The sequence below is a fragment of the Micropterus salmoides genome, unplaced genomic scaffold (assembly GCF_014851395.1).
Source record: "Micropterus salmoides isolate LMB-PRFRI ecotype aquatic unplaced genomic scaffold, ASM1485139v1 Ms_hic_scaffold_17, whole genome shotgun sequence".
NCBI classification, from domain to species: domain Eukaryota; kingdom Metazoa; phylum Chordata; class Actinopteri; order Centrarchiformes; family Centrarchidae; genus Micropterus; species Micropterus salmoides.
Window position 1 is genome coordinate 29,991,804 of NW_024040817.1, and position 25,870 is coordinate 30,017,673.

Below are 25,870 nucleotides of genomic sequence, written 5' to 3' on the forward strand. Positions count from 1 at the left end.
TATTGACATTTGTGTATATTTTCAGTTTTTTATTTATTTATTTTAATATATTTGAGATTGACCCGTGCAATGTTCTATTTGTGGTCATGCTAGAACAGTCTGGTGGAGCAGGGAGTGATAAGATACGCGGCCAACACAAGCATGCTAACGTTAGCGTTATTTCTGTTAGCTACTCGAAAAGCATGGATTTATGTACACTTGCACCTAGAATAATGTGTTCCGTATTCTTTAATAAGAGACAGCTGGTGGCCTTTCCTTACGTTAAGTGTATTACCGGTAGTTTTAAGGCTAGTGTGAAAAGTTAAATCCGTGTACGGAGTCCCGGTGGTCTTGAATCATGTGCCATTAAAACCAGAGTGTTACACGTTTTTAAATCGACTTTGATCTAAAATACAGCAATCTTTTGTTCAATAACATTACCTGAGCTAGGCAGCAACTAATCCAAGTTCTAGCTGTGTTTTGGTTTGAAAAAACTTGCAGACTTAAGTCATAAGTAAAACACTCCAATGTGATTTCAGTAAGCGTTGTTCAGGTTAACAGTCACAGGTTTCACAGGTTATTATAGATTGAAATGCAGGTGCTGACTGCATGTTGTCCTCGTTTTCTTAATAGCATCAAAAACAAGCTGTATAATACATAGAACTTAAAAGAGGTATGTTTTGTTTTCTCAGATAAGTCAACATGGGAGCATATAAGTATATGCAGGAGTTATGGCGCAAGAAGCAGTCCGATGTGATGCGTTTCCTGCTCCGCGTCCGTTGCTGGCAGTACCGTCAGCTGTCCAACCTCCACCGTGCTCCCAGACCCACCAGACCTGACAAGGCCCGTAGGCTGGGCTACAAGGCCAAGCAGGGTGAGAGCTGAGCCCAGAGTTACACCTGCACATGTCTGGTCCAACATCATGTCTGCCTACCTTGCCAATCATGTTTTTAATGTGATTCCAACAGGTTACGTAATCTATCGCGTCCGTGTGCGCCGCGGAGGCCGTAAACGCCCTGTGCCCAAGGGTGCCACCTACGGCAAGCCCGTGCACCATGGCGTCAACCAGATCAAGTTTGCCCGCAGTTTGCAGTCCACTGCTGAGGTACGTTCATTTTAGACTGTGGCTTAAAGGCGATGGAACAGTGAGTTGTTTTTGCTGGTATGATGATACTTTTGAACACATGGTACTTGACCATAATTTCCAGAATGGTCTAGGACCGCATAATGAGTCAGTTTCTATTGATGTGATTGTAATGGTGGCTGTTTAAAAAAGGTCAAAAGGTGTTGAAATGTCCTGGAACCTAAGAATGCTGTTGGGTTTACACCATACAACGGCGTAGTCCACTGTCCATCTGTAGTGTGTTCCAAACACTCAGTGATTTCACACCTTGTGATTTTTCAAGCTCACAAACATATATTCCCCTGGTCATGTTAGAGTATCAGCATTGTGCTCCTGTCGGTCAGAAGTGTAGTACCAATTTGGTTTGGTAAAGAGGTAGACTTGGAGATTGCATTGCAGCAGTTGGATTTGAATTTGATATATTGGGTTGCTGACACTAAATAGTAAGTTTTAATTGATCGTTGCATATAGAGCTGAAGTTGAGTAAGGGCTGGAGTCCATTTAGCTGTTTCAATTTCAGGGTTGTGCTACTGTAAGGTCACAGCTTACTGGCACATTAGAATTTTGACTGATTTAAAAAAAAAAAAAAAAAAAAAAGTGAATTAGTAAGTTTTATCTTCTCCTGAGAATTTTCTGCTTTTCTTTGTCATATTGTGTGAATTGAAGATCTATGGGTTTTAGACCGATGGTCAGAAAACCAGGAGGTTTAAGATGCCACCATAGGCTCTGGGAAATATAATATTGACAAAAGTAAAAATTGACAGATAATCAGTAATGAAAATAATTAGTAGGTACAGCTATACATGTTTTCCTACTGCCTGTTTAAGCATTGAAAAAACCAGTGGGGGGGAAGCACATCTTCAGCACAATGTACCAAATGAGTAAGTTTCTCAAAGTGGAAACCTCTTCTGCCAGCACAGTGGGAACTCATATTAATGGCTGTGTTGCATGTAGTTGTACTTATATCCACATTGTTTATGAAAGCTCCAATTGTTGGATGTTATCTGAAATGTGTTATGTACATGATGGTGTTGTCTCATTCATACATAGCAACACAGCCCATATGATGGGCTGTATTGCTCAGCACAGAGGTTTTGATTAGGAGGTAGCCCCAGTAATCAGCCTGGTTCTGAACCAAAGCAAACAGCCCTGCAGTGCAAAGATGCTGCAATTCAGGGAGTTTTAAAAACTGAAAACATTCAGTGTTTTAATATGATTAAATGGACTACTGATGAAAAAGGTAGAGGTAAAATGAGCTTAGGTCACATAAGCAGTGGACAAAGTGTTGTGACTGCCGATGTTTGTTTGTGTTATGTATTTGCTAAATTAAACCTGTAGCTGCAGGTGTGAGATTGAATGTGTCCACATTGGTCGGCATGAATTTTAAGGTTCAGCTGATCGTATCTCGTAGTTTGCCTGTCTTCCATTTTAAGCCATGATCACTGTCATATGAACATGTGCCCAGTTTAATGCCACTAAAGCACTATTTTAGTGCTTTAAAGTGGTGCCAAACAAAGTTGTGTGTACACAGATTGATAAGTCTACTGGTTTGGCCAGTAAAAATCATTAAGTCTATATTTTTGTTTCCTAGGAGCGTGCTGGCCGTCACTGCGGAGGCTTGCGAGTGCTGAGCTCCTACTGGGTGGGTGAGGATTCCACCTACAAGTTCTTTGAGGTGATTCTGATCGACACCTTCCACAAGGCCATCAGACGCAACCCAGACACCCAATGGATCACAAAGGCTGTGCACAAGCACAGAGAGATGCGTGGCCTGACATCTGCAGGAAAGAAGAGCCGCGGCCTGGGCAAGGGCCACAAGTTCCACCTGACCATCGGAGGCTCCCGCCGTGCAGCCTGGAAGAGGCGCAACACCCTGCAGCTGCGCCGCTATCGTTAGAGCGCGCCACATGTCTGTACATTAAAAAAATAAACAACCCTTTTTATGGTGAGACTGGTGTCTGGTTCATTCAGTTTGAATATTATTGTTTTAAATAGAACTTGATCTTTTCAACTCGCACTACCAGTGTGCACAAAAAGCTTAGAGAAATCTTCCTTTATAAACTTTGGTAATCTTGCTGGGGACTTCACTTTTGATTAGAGTTCCTCACAAGCCGCCTGATTACCCTCCCTCACTTTCCTGTTGCATCAGCAAATGAACACGTTGACAACAAGCAGGTCTATCAGCTGTGTGGGTGTGCAGGGCCTGTAAGGACAATGGAGTGTAAGAATGACCAGTTGTGAAGATCGGTCCATTCCATGGTTGGAATGCAGGCTCACAGATTACTATTTATTATGAAACATATTACATTCCAATTATTTTAACTATTATATAGCACCTTTTTACTAAGTTGTTACAATAAAAAAAAAAACTATAAAATCCCAAATGTACAATTTAAGTAAAACGGCTGCACTGTAAAGGGCAGCCAGGATTGGTGTGATGCAGTCTCAGAACATGGTAACTGCCTGCTAGCAGCATTTTGTTAAAGTTTTGGCTACAAGTCTTTAGATGTTTTGCCAACTGATAACAGAACAAAGTGAGTAACAATAATATAGTCTAAAGGGAAAAAGCATGGATACCCTGATCTGGGGTAAATGTCTCTGGTGGACATAGCAGGAATACACTACAAGAGACAGAAAAATACACATAGGTTACACGCCTATTTTTAACATTAGATAAAAGCACAAACTACAGAAGTGATTGTTAAAACTGCTGGTGCAGGGACCAGAATGGGTAATTATGACTTTTGATTGAGTCATTCCACTGCAGGACACTTGGACATCCAATTCCTAATTTCAGTGATTATATTATGTCTACATGTGATTTGCCACAGGGGTTTACAGTAGGTATATAGTAAACAAGAGGGGACCCCACAGAAGAGAGGAGCAGGAGGTGAGGAGGCATCTCCAACAGAGAAGGACCTGTTGGACAGATAAAGGTGCTGGTCATATAATTAGAATCTCCTCAAAAAGTTGATTTATTTCAGTAATTCCATTCAAACAGTGAAACTTGGATATTCATTCATTACACACAGACTGATATATTTAAAATGTTTATTTCATTTAATTGTGATGATTAAAACTGACAACTAATGAAAATCCCAAATTCAGTATCTCTGAAAATTATTACTTAAAAGTATTACTTAAGACCAATACAAAAAAAGGATTTTTAGAAATGTTGGCCAACTGAAAAGTATGAACATGAAAAGTATGAGCATGTACAGCACTCAATACTTAGTTGGGGATCCTTTTGCCTGAATTACTGCAGCAATGCGGCGTGGCATGGAGTCCATCAGTCTGTGGCACTGCTCAGGTGTTATGAGAGCCCAGGTTGCTCTGATAGTGGCCTTCAGCTCTTCTGCATTGTTGGGTCTGGCGTATCGCATCTTCCTCTTCACAATACCCCATAGATTTTCTACAGGGTTAAGGTCAGGCCAGTTTGCTGGCCAATTAAGAACAGGGATACCATGGTCCTTAAACCAGGTACTGGTAGCTTTGGCACTGTGTGCAGGTGCCAAGTCCTGTTGGAAAATGAAATCTGCATCTCCATAAAGTTGGTCAGCAGCAGGAAGCATGAAGTGCTCTAAAACTTCCTGGTAGACGGCTGCATTGACCTTGGACCTCAGAAAACACAGTGGACAAACACCAGCAAATGACATGGCACCCCAAACCATCACTGACTGTGGAAACTTTACACTGGACTTCAAGCGACGTGGATTCTGTGCCTCTCCTCTCTTCCTCCAGACTCTGGGACCTTGATTTCCAAAGGAAATGCAAAATTTACTTTCATCAGAGAACATAACTTTGGACCACTCAGCAGCAGTCCAGTCCTTTTTGTTTTTAGCCCAGGTGAGACGCTTCTGACGCTGTGTCTTGTTCAAGAGTGGCTTGACACAAGGAATGCGACAGCTGAAACCCATGTCTTGCATACGTCTGTGCGTGGTGGTTCTTGAAGCACTGACTCCAGCTGCAGTCCACTCTTTGTGAATCTCCCCCACATTTTTGAATGGGTTTTGTTTCACAATCCTCTCCAGGGTGCGGTTATCCCTATTGCTTGTACACTTTTTTCTACCACATCTTTTCCTTCCCTTCGCCTCTCTATTAATGTGCTTGGACACAGAGCTCTGTGAACAGCCAGCCTCTTTAGCAATGACCTTTTGTGTCTTGCCCTCCTTGTGCAAGGTGTCAATGGTCGTCTTTTGGACAGCTGTCAAGTCAGCAGTCTTCCCCATGATTGTGTAGCCTACAGAACTAGACTGAGAGACCATTTAAAGGCCTTTGCAGGTGTTTTGAGTTAATTAGCTGATTAGAGTGTGGCACCAGGTGTCTTCAATATTGAACCTTTTCACAATATTCAAATTTTCTGAGATACTGATTTTGGGGTTTTCATTAGTTGTCAGTTATAATCATCAAAATTAAAAGGAATGAACACTTGAAATATATCAGTCTGTGTGGAATGAATGTATACATTATACAAGTTTCACTTTTTGAATGGAATTACTGAAATAAATCAACTTTTTGATGATATTCTAATTATATGACCAGCACCTGTAGATGAACCAAACCAGCGCCACATCACTGATGCCAACATTTTTCAGACAGCTGATTTAAGCATTGTGGTCCACTGTGTCAAAGGCTGAGCTGAGGAAGAAGAGATGTCAAGGAGATCTCAAATTAAGTACACGCCTGTGTCTGCGGCAAGCCGCGTCAGTGTGTGTAACTGGTGAGAAAAGCATCAGACACAACGCTTCAAATGAAAACACTACACCAACCACATCTAATGATCATGACCTGCCGTACGAGCCAGTCAGAGAGAGTTAAAAACCCTTTTCAATTCAAAATGACGAATACTTCAAACAATACTCAGATAATGGTGAGACACAGAGCGCTGTTACAAACTAGGTGGAAAAACATGGGTTTCCACTGCTAAACTCCTTCAGTGTTTTTTCTATGAATTTGCCCTCAATACTCTGAATAAACAGGCATCCACTACCGTTATTAAATTTTAGAGCGCATCCAGCTAAACAGTTGGTGGCACTAATTCTCCGTTCAGGTGCCATTAATTCATTGCAGAAGAAGTGGGTGCAACGAGCTGATGTAATCAAAAGCACGGCAATAACAATCTAAAAGGTGGACAACAATGTGGTAAACTTGATGGAAACATGGCATTTTTGCTCGTAATGTTATGTATTCATTTGAGGGAGGTTAAAGTTTGCAGACAGAAACGGACCTAATTTGAAAGGGGCACCAGCAGACAGACGCTGTTAGAGACCAGCTGGTGAACAAAGTGGAGCATGTAGCAGCTAAAGGGCCAGATATAACCCTCAGTAGTTAATTAAAAGAGAGTAAATACTGATATTACATACATTCATCAAGTGACACAAACTAAATTCCAAAAGAAAAATAAGGTTGTCTTTTATATTGATATATATTTATTGAGAAATATGAGCGATAAGGAATAAACACGGTCATGACTATTTTAATATATAGTGTATATAGGGTATTTGCTCTATGATCTATCAGAGTTTGTTTAAACGTTTTATTTAGAATCTGTTATGTGTTTCACATCTACTCCAACCATGGTCTGGATGTAGAAGTGAACCATCCCTGGCTTTGTTTTTGGCATCATCTTGTGGATCCACCGATAAGTGCATGGTGCTGAGGAGGCAGACATTCTTCTTTTCTTTTCCCTGGTAAATGGTGAGGGTTGGCTTGTCGTTCTGCATCACTTTCGTGTCATGCGGTGGAGCTTTCTGGTGTGCAAAAGGACGCAGTGACCTCTTGTTCTTGTTGGTGGTGCCAACAGGGCCTGTATTCTTGGCCAGGAGTTTGTAGGAAAGTGTTGTATGTCTACCCTTGCCCTAATAAGGCTCCGTCAACTTCAGAACCACACTCTTCACGAGACTCTGAGTAGCGGGGCGGCTCAGATCCATCCATGGACCAGATACAGTATTTCGTCTCCACATCAGCAGGGATCCAGAACTTGATTCTGAATTAGGCAGGTTTCCTCAGCATGTATTCAGTGAAGGGGCAGCAGGCTTTCATGGGGGACAGCTGTTCACACACAGGAATTTCTTACACTGGTTTGTATGATGCGATGCTGTTTATCAGCCTGTCCAAAATATCACTCACATCAATCGGACCATCATTCCTATGAAAGTACTCAAAGGATCTTCAAAGTTGTGGCGGGCGTGTGCAGTTGGTCCAGCACTGTCAGATGTCCTGGTGCGTGGATAGCTCTCCAAATCCTCACCTCTTCCCAGTCTCATGCTAAAGCTCACCTCGCGGTGGTTGAGCCGACGCTAAGGAATATAAATGCGTATAATTAGTTTAGATGAACATTCCTGAAATTGAGCGGAATGTGTCAAATAAGTAAGTCTGATGGAATTAAACATAAGAGAAGTGGCTTCAGTGGCTTGTAAGTTCACCTGTCATTTGTGCTCCAACAACAGAGGCATCCCTTAGCCATGGTGGAGATGCAGGCAAGTTTGATGGTTGCTCTGTTGAGATTAATTTTAGGCTACATTAGATTGTGATGGGTTTATGCCATAGTTATAGTCGCGCATTTTAAAGCTGAATTGTAGGAGCCTGCCTTTCACCGGAAGCCTAGGCCTTTTTGTTCTCTCGACAGGGTGGAGGCTCCTCAGATTAATACAGTTAATCAGGGGGAAATGACGGGTCACTCGCTATGTATTGATCTCTCCCCCATCAGATTCTCCCTCGCTCATGTCCTGAAGCATAATAATAAGCCTACCAAGTAAGGCCTTGTCTGGCATGATCCTTTTATTGTAGAAGAGTTTCCCCTCATTTTTAACCTTAATGTAACCCTGAGAGCAATGCTTTCTTTTTCAGTTACGCTGTTCACTCTCACACAGTTACATAGACTCCACTGAGGTAGATTTGGGGTTAGGGGCCCCACCTGGACTGTGTTAGGATTGACCTCACACGCCTGTTTCTTTAACCTATAAGCCACCACTCCCCCACATGGAAAATTGTATACATTCACTTGTGCACGTTCCACCGGTGGGAAAGTAAAATGAGGTTAGGTTTTATGGTTTTGAAGCAATAGCGCCTCTGAAAAAGTGCACTTAGCTGGGTGTTGACACCAAAGTGAATTCAAAGAACTAGCACAGATGTGTCACTTCATGGCTTCTGCAAAAAAACACAAAGACAACAGCCAGGGGACTGGCCGTCAACATGCACGTGTGTTCTGTGCCTGCTTGAGAGGAAAGAAATAGCAAGTGGTGTGTATTTGTATTCCAAAAAGCATCAAGTAAAGACAAACAACCATTTTCACGCCTATGTGACTTTAAATAGATATCAAGACAGTCAAAATAAAAACTGAGATCATGGGTGAAAATGTGAAAAGTTTCCTCGCACTGACGTCAGCCTCTGGTGTGGAAAAAAAGATGATATAAAGAAAAGGCATACAATTATGTTATAATTATTAATTATAATTATTATTATGTCTCTCTTTCTCTCCCTGTGCTTGAGTTTGGCCTATAGACTGTCTCTAAGATGAGATTCAATTTATGATTTGTAATTGATATGTTATGATAGCCATAGTAATACTGGTTGAAATAAACAATTTGATAGCCTATTTCCCATCTGCCCCTAATATAGGCAGGAGGAGTTAAGTGACTGAAGAACGTCTGCATATCAATATGCACAGCGGGGGCTATGTATAGTGCCCATATCATGAAATTCATCACATCTACCTGTAAGCCATCGTCGGCACTGTCACCTCCATACCCACCATGAAACACACATATTGTGATTCATCAAACAAAAGTACATCGTGCGATCCTTTGATGGACATTGTATAGATTGTTCAGTTTAACTGGCTGGAATCAACTAAATCACGGAATATCGTAGAATCTTCCAGAAATGTAGATGCAATTTATAAAAATGTGGGGTTTCTCTAGCATCATAAGCGTTTTTATCACAGCATTTGGCTAAACGAACAAAAACACTGCACTGCTATGTTTTGGGGTCATTTAAGGCTCGTGCAGACTACACGACTTTCAGCAGAAGTGCCATTCACACTACACAACTTGCCGTCTTGTGAGAGAGCTGGAGGTGAGTAAGAAGTGTTTTAAAGTGAAAAAGTAGCTGCCTGCTCTCATTGGCTGGATGTGGATGTCGAGTCGGCAGACTTCTCCAGATATTTGGCTTGCTATTTTTTTTTATATTTTCTTGTTGATCCCTCTTTGTGATCACAAAATGTGCTTAAATTGTAAAACAGGAAAAAATTAAACGGAAAACACGGAGTTTGGGAAAAAATCAAACAGATTTAAACGGATTTCATAGGGCCCTACCTAAATGAATTAGGTTTTATTTTCAATTTCACATTTCTCATAGTCCCACGACCCTGTACGCTGGATAAGCGGTTGACGATGGATGGATGGATGGATTTCTCATAGTGTTTTCTCTCCACCTTATTATATCACCCTAGCTCTAGAAAACCATGTTTGCCAACTATGTGTTCTGCATGTTTATCTGCATTCCACTTAATGTACAGGAAATGGCATTTGCATTGCTTATACATCGGGGGCCTAGAGTCCATATCGCACTTTACATTTTGTACCACCAGGTCAGACTTAGCAGGAAATCTGCTGGATTCTGGCACAAAATAGTGAGATGGTGCTGTTCTTCATGTATAAATGAATTTCTGTCAAAAGGCGAACGAGGAGGGACAATGACAATGATTCATGAATACTTCTTTTCCATTTTTGTGCTGTAACTATTAAGAGTTGTAGTGTCTTTTTCTTTTATATCGCTGTCCTGCAGGGATATGGGAATGTGAGGCTGCGCAGGGATCAATAAAGTGTTAAGAATATCTTACTTTGTTATGTTAACTACTACTGAATGAATTCACTGGGTCAGAGTGACAACATATTCTAGTCGTTAGCTGAAAGTGTTTCCCTGACCTAAAAAGTGAAATGGTCAACCGAGAACATGCCTCACTCCCTCTATTGTCTCTCCTCTCCATGCACCACGGGGCTACAGTTTCCTCTGACCTGCTGTGTGAAAAGTCCCAAAACAGCAGGTAGAGAATGGTGGTAAGGTACAGTGTGGGATTTCTTACTCCTAAAAAGGTTTCATTGTAGTCCCCTAGGAAACATTAGCGGGGATTGCGGGGGAGAGCCTTGGGAAATGCCTGGTGCTACATACTTAATGTGGAGCTTCAGCCATCCCCTGCCGGCGGTCTGTGACAGGGAGGAGGGAAGCTCGTCCATGTCATTTTAACCTCGTAAGAATTCAGTGTGGGGGAGAACAGCCTGACAGCCTCATGGCATTAAGCCTTAGATTCCACTACTCTATTTGAACAGTATCCACGGCCAAATGCTGGTGTGTTTGTATCTCACATGATACCAATAACACAAACTAGTGAAAGATGTACGACAGTGCGGTCCTCACACAGTGAATCTGAATGTTTTAATGAGGAAGTTAAAGCAAACAATTGTTGTCTAGTAGGTTTTAAAGTGGTGTTTTGTTCTGTTGAGTCAGGCTTTAATGGGACCTTAAATGTTAGCTTATGGTGCTCTACAAGATGTGTTAAATGATTTTAACCCATCCAGGGATGCAGTGTCTCCCACACAGAAATGATTAAACCAGAGCAGACTTGTGAATAAACGTGAGCTTTCAAAAGAATGCTTTCACACTAGTTGTTCGGTTCATTTGGTCCGGTCAAAGTGAAAAAAATGATACGCTGTTGCATTTTAGTTCTGGTCCGGTTCATGTTCACACTGCAGTTTTACAAACAAACCAGAGAAGTAACCACGACGTTACACAGATGTACAGTTAACTAAAATCCTGTGGTTGGTTCGTTTGCTTTCACACAAGCAAACCGCTCCAGAGTTTGTTTGAAAGCGACCTCCTTGAAGAGGTGAACTGTAGTGCAATTCAACCGAACTAAACGAGGCAGGTGTGAAAGCACAACAGCTTCCTGCCTAACAAAGTTCTCTAACGTCACCTCTTCTTTTGAATGTGAAACGTTAGTGTGAAATCTCAAAGCTGCAGGTCCTCCTTGTAGACAGTCATGTAGTATAAGGTTAATTAAACAGCAGCGTTTCCTTTGTGTCACAGTACCATAGACGATATGTTTTAGAAAGTAGTCATTGTGGCAGATTATATGTAAGGTAATAACTATTACATGACAAAAAAAAAATATAATTATTTGCCTATGTAGGAGAGCCCTATTTATCATTATTATAGCAGTGACATTAGATATGCTATATGGTATTATTTGTGGTGGTAATAGCAGTAGTAGTATATGGGAAGTTTTCCTGGCCCCCACAATACACTGTTTACTTTAATGTTCATTAGATGTAGTACTCCATAATTTATAACAAATCAGATATTTTTAAAAAAGTTCTGTAGTTTTATTTGACTCTTATTCATCAAAACCTTGATATATTTTGTTGTACTTTTGTTCAAAGTACTATTTACAACAATAAAAGTTTATTTTATACTCCATTATGTCATGGTATCTTGGTGAGGTCTCAACATAACAAATGTTAGGGATAATCTTTGTTTATATCATGCGTTTCTTAAAATAAGGGGGAGAAAAACTATATCGCCTGATACGTCGGCTATCTGATTTTAAAAATCTCAAATATCGAAATCGGTATCGGACTAAAAAATCAGTTAGACCATGTCAGAGTTGGCAACTTCGTTTTTCATCTCGGATGAGGGCCGTGCGTTGTAAGGTTAGTAGGCTGTTCTGTCCGCTGTTTTTCATTTCCGGTGAGAATTCGCTGAGTCACTGTCTGCTGGCAGATTTCAGCCGCAGCCTCTCTCAACAACCTCACCTGTGCCATAATTATCACGCTGTTTCCTTGGTAGGCTAGAGGGATAAATGCACATTTTTGTGCAACTTAGAAACATTTTCAACTTGCGCAGATGGGTCAACATCTATTTCAATGGTGCAAATTCTGCAAATTCTCACATTGAACGAGCTGGAACACGCATATATTGGTGAGTGATAATCAATTGTCCAGTGACTTTGTTTGCAAATGCCTAAATTGGCCTGACCTTCTGTTTGAACACAACTTTACACCCGTCAGAATGACTTAGCCTGTCTGTAGGAAAACATATTTAGTAACACAAAACAGGTATACTGCCAATAATATATGAAAAGCAAAGGAGACAAAACTTTTACTTATTACCAAATATTTCGTCAGACATCCTTGAGTTTTCCTTTGCCCTCCTTTAATAAAAAGTGCAAGAACAAATTTGGGCTCAGGCCAAACCATGATGACAAATAAAATGATACTACTATTATACTATTACTACATACTACTATGTTGCAACGAACTTTTTTGGACACGGGACGTGCCTGCTAACATTCTTGGTTCACTTTGATTGGTGAAACTATGTCAGTGGGTTACATTGACACCAGTGCAGGACTGCAGGGAGGGCGGGGCCGATGAACTGGGTCACATGGTTGCAGGCTGATCGCTACTCGCAACAGTCGCTGCAAAACCAGTCCTCCAGACAGAGTCGAGCCTTTACCCCTGTACCATCCCTGAGTGGAATTCGCCATATTTCGAGATTGACCTCAATAACGCTGAGAACAGACGCAGCTGTGTTTCTCCTCTCCTGGCAGAAAGAACAAGACCACCACCGAGAAACTGACATTTCGGCGTCGTTCGAAATCTTGAAAACTCGCTGCTTCGGTTTGATATGTGAGATTTCTTCTTCTTCCTGTAATTGTATCTACGCTAGTCTGTCACTGACAACCGACCGTAGTTTGTACGGTCTTTACCGGGTTTAGGCGTCGTTCATTCAAATGTTGTAACGTTAGCGTTACAGCCAGTTTCCCAACCGGGAGCCATCAGCGACTTCTCAGTTGCTGAACACAAACAGAAACACGGCTTCAGCACTGAGGTAGCAGAGGAGGAGGAAAGCCCCCAAACTCGCAGGACATGGAGTCGAGCAAAGCTGGTAAGTGTGCATTAACTGTAATTGAAATGAGAGGAGCTGCAGCTTGTTGCACTGGACTTAATATTGTCCTGCCGTTAGGTGCAATGGAATTACGTTTGGTGAAAGTAGCACGACTAGCTAACTAAATGGGGCGCACTGTCGTGTTATATCGTTAAAAGTCTTTACATTCTCACGAAGCATTTAAAGATGTTAAAGGTCGTAGCGTGCACTGGTGTGTTAACATTAAACTGGGTTAGGAGTAGCAGTGGGCTGTTGTCATTACCTAAGTAGATAGCTTCATCAGCACTGCAGTCCTCCCTTCTCACATGGACTCACCAGCCTGGCCATGTGCACCAGTGTTTACGCTCCCCCGTGCGTCGCCGCTCATTGGCCGAGTGGCGTCGTGACGTGGCGCATTGCATAATTTCTCCCGTCAAGATGGTGTGGCGTCTGGCCGCGGGTACACGTGAGGCAGCTCGCGGTGACCACAGACTGCAGGCGGTGACCCAGTTTTCCCGGGGAAAGAACATGCCTGCTCCACGTGGGGGCGTGTTGAATAAAGTCGTCGAAAGATGTGGCGCTTTCACGGCCCCTGGGATATACAAGCATCTACGCGTAGAATGCAGTGTTGTTCAGGGACTTCGGCTGAAAAAATATTTCTAGAAATTACTTCCAACTCGTTTTTCATGTGTTAATATATAAGCTGAGCACTGGTTTTAATGTTAACATTGTTAAATCGGCCATAGAAATTATTTGTGTAGTGGGTGTGTTACATTCCCTATTGGGGAAAAAATAAAATAAAATCAATACTTTTCATTACATGCCATTTTACAAATCACCACTGCTTGCAAAATCACATTACAGGACACATATGACTTGATTTAGGTATTTGGGGTTAAGTTTGCCGAATGACTTGTAAAAGCTGATATTTCCCATGGGATTGGAATGCAGCATATTTTTCTGCATTCTGAATCAATCCAATATCCTCAAATCAAAAAGTTTAGGGACTTGATCCTCCAATGTAAAATCTTACGATTTTTCTCTTTAACTTTGTACTATAGTAGTAGGCTACTGTGTAATTATGTACTAAGCAGAAGTAATACATGTTAAGTTTGGTAGACAAAGGCGTTTTAGTGTCACTTCGCCATTTTTCCATGTATTCTAATACAGAAATATAATGACAATGGGTATTTTCAGAGAGTTTAATGTCTGTAATAACACCATATTCTTGAAATGTGTGAGAAAATATCACATCATTGGATTGGATGAAGCGGGCCTTTTAATGAGGTCAGAACTGATGATGAAGACAAACATTTTATGGTATCTGTCCTATTTTCTGTGGAAAAGAATATGTGGTACTATTTTTGTCTCAGTCCACCTTTATGCCAGCATTTAATCCAATAGTTAATGATACCTATTCGTCAGAAAATCACAACATGAAAAATGCAAGGGGTGCACTGTCAATTTACTTGAGATGACATGCATCACTTATATCAGTACAATGTGTTTGTCTAGATACATTTGTTAAAGGGCCTGTATATGTGAATTGCTGCAGGGACAGGCCAAACTACCTACTACACACACCCTAGTGAAGCTGACATTATGTAACGGCTGTTACCTAATCAGTGAGAATGGCAGGGGAAGAAATCAGGTCAGCCTGTGTTGAAGGGGAACACGGACTCAGCGGCAGCAGCCTGCCTGCTCGGCTCCTACTGGCTGAGGAAGTTGATGTCGTATTATGGTCTGCCCTCTTTGTGTTAAGCTTGTTGATTCCACAGCAAATCTGCCTGGGGCTGGTGATAGGTACAGCTACATTTCATGTGAGGGAGTAGCAGGAAGTTGGAATGAGCACTGATAGCGACCACGACAGATCATGTAAAGAAAAACAAAAGCGCCACATGCAGAAACCTGAATATAAACAGAAAATTAAAAGACAAAAATGTCACAGTATTTAATAGACTGGAATATTTGATGCTAAAACACCACAGAACAAGAGAGAGAATTAAATTGTGCATTTGTTGGGGACTATTTTCTGCAGCAGATTAAGAAACATTTGTTTCTTTATTGAATATTTCTTGCAGCTGTGTGTGTATGTGTGTGTGTGTGTCAAAGCTATTGAGTGTGTGTTCATGGTGTTGAAGGAGCATGTCACCCAGTGCAACAGTGAGGCTCACTCATGTGTCTTTAATAGTTTCTGGACAACAATGGAGCTCTGTGGCTCAGAGAAAGAAGATATATTGTTGGATATTTTATATACACACAATACTTGTTACTAGGATCCATTCATAGTTGGCTTAGGTCTTTTCATGGGGTTTGTTGACAGTAAGTAAAATATAGTATCACCAGCCTTATGTTTTAAAGGTAAGAAATGAAAGCTGTCCACATGTCTGCACAGTGTCGCTGCAGTCCTTGTCTTCATGGCCCATTTTCCTCTCTGCCACCAGGAGGCGTGATAACCTACATCAGCTCGTCCAGCTCTGGCTCTAGCCCGGAGTCGTGCCACAGCGACTCCTCCAACGGCAGCTACCAGTCGTCCTCCCCGCCCCACGGCTCCTCGCCCAGCCGCCACCGGCCAGGTCAGCCGGCTGACAACACGCTCCCCGCAGCCGGCCAAAACCTTCCAGGATCTCAGAAAAGTGGACGCTCCTCCTCCACTGCAAAATGTGGCATCACAAGTAAGATGATCGCTCCATTTTGTGTTTTGAGAAGCTAACTGTGCTAATCTGTAACTTTGATCAAACTGAGAATGTGAGAGTGCTTCTTTTAGGTAGGAGAGTTTCCTTTTATTTATAGAGATTGACTTTGCGTGCGGATCTTTATGCATGATTGGAGACCAACAGTGGTTTATTCCAGCAGAGCACAGTTAAGGACGAGTTCCCTTATGGCCTCAGACAAACATCAAACCAGTTATCATTGAATTTTCTGAAAAACTTAACAGGATCCAGCAAATAAAATGTGAGTGTAAATTTTACTGTAGTAGCAGGGTTAGGGCAGAACCAAAGCACCACACAAGGTTTTTATTAACTTAAAATAAACCAACAAAATGACAAACCAAGATTCTATTGATTTCTTACCTTCAAGGTAGCTAGTTTCAGCTAATTAGAGTACGATAAAAAAATTTCTCAATTGTATCATAAGTGAGGTATTTCAGATGACCACTGTTTACTATAAAAAAAAAAATGATAAAAACGAATTGTTGTTTGTTATGATTTACCCCTTCCAAGGCACTGCAGGTTGATTTCATAGTGAATTGAAAAGAGAAACCAAAGCTTGCCCGGAAACAGGCCTGTAAGCAGGATTTTAGAAACACTGAGGTCTGTCAACGCAAAGTTTAAAAGCCGTCTCTTCACTATCAGGAATAACATTTGCGTGGAGAGAAATTAATTCGTTCTAGTACATTAAATCAACATTTAAAAATCACATTTTCACATCATACATTTCACACACGAAATGTCCCTCACACTACACTAACCTATATATGAATTTATCATTAATCCCACGGAAATGCTGTTTTGATACGTGTGTGTATGTGTGTGTGTATATTCACAGGCGATGTCTTGAGATTTTGCATGTGAAATATCTGAAACGTGCCTATATGTGAGCTTTTTGCCATATTTCAAATTGTGCTCCACATGTAAAATGTGTTTTACTTATGATTCAGTTGCTTCTTTTTGTAAGGCTAAATATCCGAGCCTACAGTCTAAAATACAGAAATAAGCCGTTAAAAAATAACCACATGTATAATAATGAATAAATAAGTTTATGATTGTAGAAAAGAACTCCACACAAAAAATAGTGAGGATGTGATCTGTGATGGTAACTATGTCACTGGCTGGATTGGAGGCAATCACTCAAAACACACTGCACTTTGGAAAATTGTTGGTAGTAATGTAAAACGTAAACTGTCTTTAGTTAAGGAGAAATCAGAAATCACTGGTGTTTTCCTTTTTCAGACGAACTATATGTGTAATAACGTGTTTTTGTATCACTCAGAAATCAACGGCCTGGTGCTGCTGTGTAAGGTGTGTGGCGATGTGGCCTCTGGTTTCCACTACGGCGTGCATGCCTGCGAGGGCTGTAAGGTGAGGGTAGCTCTCTGAACCCCCCTCCAAAAACACACACACGACACTGAGTCACTTATTTTCACTGCGACACAGTGATGGAGCTTGCGCTGACTTTGGGGTGGAGTTGAAGTACGGCTACAAAGCAGAGCCTCAGTGAAAGTAGTTGCCCCCCCCCCCCATATTTATATATCCGCTGCTCCTCATACTTCACATTACTGTGTGGCCTAGTTAACTGTCGGGAGCAAACACACCACAGTACGCCTTCGAGGAGGAACACACACACACACACACACACGTTTTAGACTAATGTATTGGTTAGCCAATATTATACAGTTTTAATGAATCTCAAAACTGCAAGAAATGCAAATAATTTAAGTGTTATTGACATGAAGATGCACTAATTTAAAGGTCATTATTTGAAATTGAATAAAACCCATGTTGGTCTAATTTTGACGTGTCCACTCACAGTAATCTCGCCCTCTCTCCGTGACTTGTGTGATCCCTGTCATCACGGTGCGCTGTTTGTCTTTATGAACACACAGGGCTTCTTCAGGAGGAGCATCCAGCAGAACATCCAGTATAAGAAGTGCCTTAAGAACGAGAGCTGCCCCATCATGAGGATCAACAGGAACCGCTGCCAGCAGTGCCGTTTCAAGAAATGCCTGATGGTGGGAATGTCCAGAGACTGTGAGTATCTGTAGAAGTTACTGTCAGGCTCATTGGAGCAACGCTCATTTAAAAAAAAAAAAAAAAATAGAATAACCAAACAACCTGAGTGGAAGCGCCGAAAATTTAAAACAGTCTCGTAATATCTCAGCAAAAGTTTTTATACTTGGCTGAGGTTTATTGAGGGAAAATAAAATGCAACAAAGTGAAGTCAGACGTGGCGGATAAATGATAATGTACATATCCTAACGGCTGTGGTTCAGAAAGTAGAGCGGGTCGCCCGCTAATCAGAAGGTCAGCGGGACAATCCCCTTACTGCTCCAGTCTCCATGTCAAAGTGGCCTTGGGCAAGATACTGAACCCCATATTGCTGCTGAAGGCTGTGCCATCAGCGAATGTGAATGATTAGTTCCTTTCTGATGTGCAGTTGGCACCTTGCATGGCAGCCACTGCCATCAGTGTGTGAATGGGGTGTATGGGACATGTGAGAAGTTTTGAATGATCAGAAGACTAGGTGCTGTATAAGTACAGTCCATTTACCATTCAACTGAAAACCTGGAGTGATGGGACTGTAACATTTAATACATGATGGTGCAGTGGATAAGACACTTGCCTCTGGTGTGGGAGACCGGGGTTTGATTCCCACTGCAACATCTACCAATGTGTCCCTGAGCAAGACACTTTACCACTAGTTGCTCCAGAGGCGTGCGTCCTCTGCTCTGGATAAAAGCGTCAGCTAAACCAATTATTTATTATAATTCCTATAATAAAGGATCAAATTGTTCAAAACTAAGGACATCCATCAATTAAAACATTATGAAATAAATAGTTATATGAAAAAATACAATCTTATTAAATATATTTTTTAACATTACATAATAATGAGCCCATGGATACCATATTGGATTATTTTACATGATATAGCCCAGATTTCTGTCTGTATTTATTCATTTGAATATTCGTTTTATGATATGATTTAATATAAAACTCTTTTTGGGCCTTCATAGGGGGACTCACAAGAGACTGATTTAGAAAGAACAGCAGAAGCAAAGATATTCAGATTTTGAATCCCATAGTTAAATCCCTTGATTTAACTCAATACCTTATTTTTGTTACATTCCTGCCTGGTAAATAAAAATCAATGGAAGCAAACTGACCCAGCTCAGCGTGGCTCAGTCAGCGGGTGGGATTTCTAACTGCTTTTCTGAAGAATAAAAATTGCTCACATGATTCATTACTGACTAACTTATAGTGCAACACTATAAAAAAATAAAGGTGAATCCTTCTGAAATGATTCTCCCCTCACTGTTCAGCTGTGCGCTTTGGCCGAATCCCCAAGCGGGAGAAACAACGCATGCTGCTGGAGATGCAGAGTGCCATGAACAACATGATGAACAACAGCCAGCTGCACAGCAGCCAGACCCTACCTATTGGCAAACCGCTGCCGGCCAGTGCCACAGAACCTACCTCCGAGGATGCCGGCCCCGCCCCTTCCTGCTCTCCATCCAGCCAATCAGACTCCAGCTCTGAACCTGAACCCACCGTGGCCATGGACACCAGCCCCAGCTCGGCCTCGCCCAGCACGTCAGACAGCGGGGAGGAGGAGGTGATCGGCTCGGTGACCAGGGCCCACCAGGAGACCTTCATGTACAACCAGGAGCAGAGCACCCTGACACCTGAGGCCCCGCCCCCCACTGGCTCCCTGAACAGTGGCTCTGCCAAAAACACCACTAACCTGCGTGAAGAGGAGCAGCAGGATGCCTGGAACCACCACAACAACCTGGTCACCATGGCAGCACAGGACCCCCCCTCCAGCATGGGCCCCCAAGGTCAGGAGGACAACACCACCAGCCACTGCCCCTTCAGGCTGTCCAGGAGGGCCGTCTCCAGCCACTGCCCAGCCTACACACACGGAGCGTTCAGAGCCCCGTCCACAGAGGGCCCCGCCAATGGAGCCCACACTGGGCCCCTGTGGAGAGGAGGCAACAGAATGCATCTGGTAAGATTAAAAGGTTTCAAACACAAAGCCAATTAAACAAGCTTTAATTAAGGCATTAAAGTATATTAAATACCATTTAGAAGGCAATGAGAATTCAAAATAAAATAAATTAGAATGCAGTTCGATAAAACAGAATGATAGCAAACCAATAACTGCTTCTCATAGAGGTTTGGTGAGGTCATAACAGTGAAGCAGTTCAGAGATGTATTTTTCTGCGGATCCTCTGAAATGCTGGCAGCCAGGGCAGTGATCTGAGAACAGGAGAAATATGTTCTTCTGAATCAGACTGACTGAGACCTGTAAAACACCAATGCAGTGGTGCAGCCTTCTAAATATAAGCAGTGACTTACTTTGGGGCAGCAAAACAAACATGACCATAGGTGCATTTGACTTCATGCGATGTTGAGCAGCGCTGACTTCCCGCGATGCATGCTGGACTTAAAATAAGGCATGCTGGTTAGAAATTGTGCCCGACTTTCGTTGGCGCTGCAAAGATTCACCATGTCACGTGACATTGAAAGGCGGCTGCAGGCGCCGAGTCCGGCGGCCGCAGTTGCTTTTCTCCAGCTGCACAAATTTGGAACCACCTTTTGCCTGGTCTTGCAGCATTTGTTGTTTAAAATGCTGTGAGATCAGTCATTGATCTCATCTCACAGTAAGCTCACGCAGGTAGAATGTGTCCGACTTGACGGCGCCGTTTTTATTCCCCGCCACTGCAGTCACCTGCAGCTCACAAAGAAAGTCAGCCGCAGTCATCTCGAACACACCTATCACCAAATACAACTGAGATGGAAAACATCAAGCGGGCACAGAGCAACACTATTCATTTGGATTTGGTTTCCGGCCACCCTGGTCTCAACCAGCTCCTGAGAAAAACATCAGGCTTCTTAGCCACTACACGCTCCACTATGTTCACCAGTCGCTAAATTAGTTTTGGTGCTGGAGAGGTAGATTGCAGTGGGTTTGTCCAAGCGTTTTCACTGGATAAAGGCTGCCCACGGTGGTTGCTGAAAACGAAGTGGTGGGTCAAAAAAAATAGATTTTTAAAAATTGAATAAAGGCTCTTTAGAGCCATGGGGGACTCCATGAGTCTCTGTGGATTCCCTTTCAGTTTACACATAGTCATGAAATCCATTAATATAAAATTATTTTGAGTGCAGATTTAGTTTCTCTGTAACTCAATTGAAAAAATAAATCAATGGTGATGTTTGAAGTCCAGAACAAGAGCTGTTGTCCTGAATTATTTGACTGTTTTACTGTTTATTTTAGACAGACTAAACTCCCTTCCAAGTTTTCTGACATCAACAGACAGACGCACTGTATCAGCCTCACCCTGATTTACCCTGATTTTGATCATTTCATGCTTCCTCCAGACAGACAGTTTATATTGCTCTGTCCCCTGTCCTGCCTTCAGGTGTGTCCGATGAACACGTCTCCCCATGTGGACCCTCAGAAGTCTGGCCACGAGGTGTGGGAGGAGTTTTCCCACAGCTTCACCCCTGCTGTCAGGGAGGTGGTGGAGTTTGCCAAGAAGATCCCAGGCTTCAGAGATCTGTCCCAGCCTGACCAGGTCAGCCTGCTGAAGGCTGGCACCTTTGAGGTACACTATGTTTTTCTAAACCATGTGATCTTTTTCAGCTGTCATGGAAAGCTGAGGTTATGGCAGGTGTCAGAAGACTGACAGGTGTTTGTGATCTACAGGTGTTGGTGGTTCGCTTCGCTTCTCTCTTCGACATGAAGGACCGCACCGTCACTTTTCTGGGTGGGAAGAAATACAGCTTGGACACTCTGAGAGCCATGGGGGCCGGAGACCTCCTCAACTCCATGTTTGACTTCAGTGAGAAGCTCATCAACCTGGGCCTCAGTGAGGAGGAGATGAGCCTCTTCACAGCTGTGGTTCTGGTCTCTGCAGGTGGGTTTGTTTTTAGTTCATTCTTTTTTGCACTCCACACTTGTTACACCAAGTAAAAAACAATGCACGCACCACAGACCAGTATGGGCTTTTGAAGGCAGATAGAAATATATTTAAATTAAAACTTTTCTATTCTGAACTTTGCCCTGCCAAACACTAATTAATGCAACCCTTGGTTGGGGACCACTGACACCACCATGAGAACCAGAACCACCATGGTACACAAAGCTTTTGCTAATTTTTTATTTGATATGTAAGACACTGATGAGAAAATAGAGGTGAACAACAATGGACGGATGAAAACAAGATTATGGGGCTTGTGTTTTCATTTTGAAATGAAAACCATACTTAACCAAAGGCCACTTACCGGCCTGTTTCGACTGTGGAGATATTGAGATTATTTCAACATTTTGCTTATTCACATTCAGGCTAAGAGTGAGAAGAGAAGATCAAATAGATCAGATAGCTTAGCATAGCATAAGGACTCGAAATGGGGAACTTGCTTGCCTGACCTGGCTTTGTCCAAGGTAACAAAAACCACCTAGCACTTCTGAAGATTTTTTTTTTTTTTACCTTTTAACAGAACCATTAGAGCGGTTCCCCATGCTTCCAGTCTTGATGATAAGCTAAGCCAATAGGCTGCTGTCCGTAGATTCAGTGACATGGATCTGAAAGCGTTATTTCCCAAAATGACAAAGTTGTTTTTTGTCCAGATTTTTTCCCCACACATGAATACAAAATGTGTGCCATAGCTCTCGCCTAACCCTGTAACTGCCCCTTCTTCCAGATCGTTCAGGCATAGAGAACGTGAACTCGGTGGAGGCCCTGCAGGAGACGCTGATCCGCGCCCTGCGAAGCCTCATCACCAAGAACCACCCCAACGAGTCGGCCATCTTCACCAAGCTGCTGCTCAAACTGCCCGACCTGCGCTCGCTCAACAACATGCACTCTGAGCAGCTGCTGGCCTTCAAGGTCCATTCCTGAAGTTTCCTCTTGTACTTGACACCCAGGCACAAACTATTTACGGTCTGCGACTGGACCCCGGAGGCCACGCAGACCACCAGCTCCGCCTCACTTCCCAACCCCACGTGCACCTCCACACTTCCTCCCATGAGGCTTTGGGTTCTGTTCCTTCAGTCTGTAAATGTAAACTAAAGCTCAAACCTGACATTTAAAGGAGGAAGACGACCATAAAATGTTCTTGTACTGTAGGGCGTGACTGCCTGTGTGACGGTAATGCATACATACAGACACACTGATTGATGTATATGTTTCTTGTGTTTGTGTGTAGCATACTATATGTTTGCAAATGTAAAAACAAAAAACAACAACAAAAAAAATGTTAGAAGCACTTTTCTGTATAGTGTAGACTGGTATTTTTGCATTCATAGTGCAATATGTGACCGCTTGTTGATTTGAGCTGTATAGTGAGGAGTCATTATACTTGTGTATACTTTTCAATGGCACACATTAATTTGAATAGGTGCTGGGCTCATATTGGGGGGTGGGGGGGTGGGGGGATGTTGTAACCCTTAAAACAAACCAAACTGTGGGCACTGAATGACTGATGAGGTAGAATTCTGTTCAGAAAAACAAAAGAAAGCAGACTACAATGAGAGGCATGTGGACGTAAAGCTGCTGTCAGTCCCAGCTTTCTAGTTTGGTCACGAGAAATTAGAGAATGTTTATGTTGAATGAATTAGGGAAGCAAAAGAAGGCGGTGTCTTATTTCAGGCTTTTCATGCAGTTGTTTTACGTGCTGTGTTGTGGGTCATTTTTCTAAATTATTTGGGCATTGTGACAAATCAGATGTATCTGTGATTTCTACACATGGATCAGTGGAAATGGAGAAACACTGAACCAACGAAATAGAATTGAACGTAAAAAAAAAAAAGAGATTTCCTTCTCTTATATTTTTTTCTCCTTATAGAAAAAAAACAGATTTCTGAGATCCCAGTGTCTGCTGTCCTGCGTGTCCCAGGTTGGGTTGAGTTTCCTACCTGCTAAGCAGTTGAGTCAAGACACTTGGTGCTGCTGTGGGACACTGGACGGCAGAGAAGGCGTTTGCAGTCACCAGCAACTCTCACATGCTTGAATAATGTCTTATTTCAAACTGTACAGACTTTAGCTGAGTGTAGTTAATCTGAATAGGTAGGGCTGTTTCACATTAAATATGATTGTAATATCACTGAAGTGATTGTAATTTAAAGAGTTGAGGTGACAGCTGAGTTGCTGGTGTTCTTTTTGCGATGCCATCGTTGTGCTCCCTTTCGGTGAATTCAGAGTGTCTGGCCTTTCAATATCCAGAGCTTCTGTCATTGTGTTAACATTGCTGATGTGGTTCTGTTCTCCTCTGTGAAAGGATTGCAGTATGCATAGATTTCTATATAAATATATACATACTATCATACATAACTGTATAGATGAATTTATCTATATAAATAAATTTTATAAATGCTGTTCATGCTGTGAAGTGGTCATTTGATTTGTCTGGATGTCATTTAGTTTAGCAGAATTAATTAATCACAGTGTTTAAATTGAATTCAAGCCTGATTTTGGCCTTAAGACTTAAATACTTGTTAGAGAAGTTTGTCTTCAACCCTGACAGATCCACCTTTACAAACTTTGGTTGTGTGGCCAGGGACCGTTTTAGTCAACAGCACGTCATTTATCATGTTTATAATATTGAATGTTTTAAAAGATGTCAAGTATGGCAGGCTAAGTATAAATAATAATAAAGATAAGTATACAATCAGAGTGGTCTTATACACTAAAATCATTTCCTTACTAATTTTTATTTCAAAGCTGTCTGTGTTGAACTTCTGTTCTTAAATCCAGCTTTCTGCCTGTTGAGTTTGGCTCCACAGAGAGGCGAGAGCAGTGAACACAACTTACAACTCCACCGCAATACATTTACAGCTGCCTGAAAGCTTTACTGCTCATTGTGCTCATTTTCTGTTTAGGGATTTGTTGTCATTCATTATTATTATAACACTAAAGATGAATGTCAGCTTAAGTCCTGAAACTGAAGGTGAAATAAATCTTTACCTCTGCCAAGAGGTTTTCATTAGCAGGACAGATTTAAAACTTTTAACAGGGACTAACGAGGCATTGTTTTTTTGTCTTGGTATGGATGCAATAGCACCACCAAATGGCCATTTAGATTTTAACTGTGTCCCAACTCCATACCTGGAGTTCATACCATTTTTATACTAACAGGAAATAAATAAATAAAGTTCACCATCAGGTGTCCATCCAACTATGACTTTAGAAAGCCACTGCTAATTAAACATAAAAAGAAAGCATAATGTCTTTCTTTGTTTTTCTGTCGCGTTAATACTGACTATGCAGTATGGAATTCTAACTTTTGGCTCCTATATGAACTCCTTCACTGTGCAGAAGAAAGACTTTTGTTTCCTGAATTTCTTAATTCAGTGTATAAGCATTAAAAACCATCACCATTTAGAACGGCCAAATATTGAAATTAAAAATGACTAAGCTACAGATCTGTGATGGAAACTTCATGACATTTATAAAGAAGATCATTTGGTTGATCTAAACTTGTGAGAAGTCAGAGCTCAACAGTGTGACTATGGTAATGTCACTATGCATCAGCAGATGGCAACAAGGCAGCTTCGTCTCTCCGTCCACTCACTGCCACTCCCCGCAGCCTGGGACTCCAGCACCATCTGCAGCCTCCTCATGTTCCCTCTGGAAGCGAAGTAATACGTAATTTCAGTTCTTTGCAAGTAATACAGACTCCACATAAAGGCTTCATATTAATATTTTAGATTATAATTATGTTCCTCTATTGAAATACAGGATAAAAATGCCAAAGGAGTGTCCTCTCACATATACAGATCTTATTATTTACATCTCCCATATTATGTAAATTTAGACTTTCCACAAAGTAAAATGATAAACAGTCAAATGTTTAATGAAGACAATATTCAGATGGTTGGCAAATTTGGTTCAAAGTACCTAATAATGTCCTCCCTGAGACACGGAAGAAAAAAGTGTTTTATATTTTGATTTCTTTTACATAAAATTCCAGTAATTGAGATGTAAGAACATATCACAAAGATTTTTTTTCCTTAAAAATATATTTCATTTATGTTTTAACACATGTCCTTTGTAGGGGACATTTGACACAAAAAAAGACATTATAAGCCATCAATTTGGTATTGATAAGAACTCATTTG

General features: G+C 41.7%; 2 protein-coding genes and 1 long non-coding RNA gene across 3 annotated transcripts; 2 read left to right on the top strand and 1 right to left on the bottom strand.

The window, feature by feature from the left end:
• The first annotated feature begins 636 nt into the window (after window positions 1-636).
• On the top strand, window positions 637-3,051 carry rpl15 (ribosomal protein L15). Its single transcript, XM_038725845.1, has 3 exons — window positions 637-853; window positions 948-1,084; window positions 2,694-3,051. Exons 1-3 carry the CDS (start codon window positions 682-684, stop codon window positions 2,997-2,999), a joined length of 615 nt encoding a protein of 204 aa, XP_038581773.1. The 5' UTR covers window positions 637-681; the 3' UTR covers window positions 3,000-3,051.
• Window positions 3,052-6,602: 3,551 nt separating this feature from the next.
• LOC119906872 lies at window positions 6,603-14,789 on the bottom strand. The gene is made up of 2 exons (XR_005445048.1): window positions 13,311-14,789; window positions 6,603-7,401 (listed from the first exon to the last, which is right to left on the bottom strand). It is a non-coding gene; the product is annotated as an uncharacterized LOC119906872 (long non-coding RNA).
• Window positions 12,563-24,130, top strand: nr1d2b (nuclear receptor subfamily 1, group D, member 2b). The gene is made up of 8 exons (XM_038724297.1): window positions 12,563-13,048; window positions 15,472-15,702; window positions 17,021-17,109; window positions 17,634-17,778; window positions 19,071-19,756; window positions 21,171-21,356; window positions 21,458-21,668; window positions 22,456-24,130. Exons 1-8 carry the CDS (start codon window positions 13,030-13,032, stop codon window positions 22,650-22,652), a joined length of 1,764 nt encoding a protein of 587 aa, XP_038580225.1. The 5' UTR covers window positions 12,563-13,029; the 3' UTR covers window positions 22,653-24,130.
• The last annotated feature ends 1,740 nt before the right edge of the window (window positions 24,131-25,870 follow it).